At 44.9% G+C, this 1,393-nt stretch overlaps 1 protein-coding gene across 1 annotated transcript in view; it reads left to right on the top strand.

Moving 5' to 3' along the window:
• Positions 1-1,393, top strand: part of LOC120035947 (lysosomal-trafficking regulator-like) — a 9,180-nt gene extending 7,787 nt beyond the window's left edge. Inside the window, exon 4 of the mRNA XM_038982433.1 lies at positions 1,213-1,393. Coding sequence (XP_038838361.1) covers positions 1,213-1,393 — 181 coding nt within the window. The remainder of the gene's footprint in view (positions 1-1,212) is intronic.

The raw sequence follows: 1,393 nt of genomic DNA on the forward strand, positions 1-1,393 counted from the left end.
ATGGCCTTGACAACGTGTGTTTCAGTAAAGATAGCCCTGACTAAAGATGGCCTTGACAACATGTGTGTTTCAGTAAAGATGGGCCGGACTAAAGATGGCCTTGACAACATGTGTGTTTCAGTAAAGATAGCCCTGACTAAAGATGGCCTTGATAACGTGTGTGTTTCAGTAAAGATAGCCCGGACTAAAGATGGCCTTGACAACATGTGTGTTTCAGTAAAGATAGCCCAGACTAAAGATAGCCCGGACTAAAGGTGGCCTTGACAACATGTGTGTTTCAGTAAAGATAGCCCGGACTAAAGGTGGCCTTGACAACATGCTTGTTTCAGTAAAGATAGCCCGTACTAAAGATGGCCTTGACAAGATGCTTGTTTCAGTAAAGATAGCCCTGACTAAAGATGGCCTTGACAACGTGTGTTTCAGTAAAGATAGCCCGGACTAAAGATGGCCTTGACAACATGCTTGTTTCAGTAAAGATAGCCCTGACTAAAGATGGCCTTGACAACGTGTGTTTCAGTAAAGATAGCCCGGACTAAAGATGGCCTTGACAAGATGCTTGTTTCAGTAAAGATAGCCCGGACTAAAGATGGCCTTGATAACGTGTGTGTTTCAGTAAAGATAGCCCGGACTAAAGGTGGCCTTGACAACATGCTTGTTTCAGTAAAGATAGCCCTGACTAAAGATGGCCTTGACAACATGTGTGTTTCAGTAAAGATAGCCCTGACTAAAGATGGCCTTGACAAGATGCTTGTTTCAGTAAAGATAGCCCTGACTAAAGATGGCCTTGACAACATGTGTGTTTCAGTAAAGATAGCCCTGACTAAAGATGGCCTTGACAACATGTGTGTTTCAGTAAAGATAGCCCTGACTAAAGATGGCCTTGATAACGTGTGTGTTTCAGTAAAGATAGCCCGGACTAAAGGTGGCCTTGACAACATGTGTGTTTCAGTAAAGATAGCCCTGACTAAAGATAGCCCGGACTAAAGGTGGCCTTGACAACGTGTGTGTTTCAGTAAAGATAGCCCTGACTAAAGATAGCCCGGACTAAAGGTGGCCTTGACAACGTGTGTGTTTCAGTAAAGATAGCCCTGACTAAACAGGACTGTGTTCTTTGGGGAATCCTTCCCTGTTTCCGTCCATTTTCTTCAATTTAATACCTAATGAACATGACCATGATGTGTTTTTCTTGTTTTCTGATTGGTGCCCATCCAGGAAGTGTGAGGTGTCTCTGGACTACACGTTACCCAGGAAGTCCAGCCTGTCTTCAGACAGCAACAAGACCTTCTGTCTGCTGGGACACTGTACGGGACACAGTGAGGACGTGACCAGACAGGGTGGACAGTACGACATGGGCACTGTGCTGCTCTTTAACGGTACCAAGCTGTGTGTGTGA

This window comes from Salvelinus namaycush, unplaced genomic scaffold (genome assembly GCF_016432855.1).
Source record: "Salvelinus namaycush isolate Seneca unplaced genomic scaffold, SaNama_1.0 Scaffold1162, whole genome shotgun sequence".
NCBI classification, from domain to species: domain Eukaryota; kingdom Metazoa; phylum Chordata; class Actinopteri; order Salmoniformes; family Salmonidae; genus Salvelinus; species Salvelinus namaycush.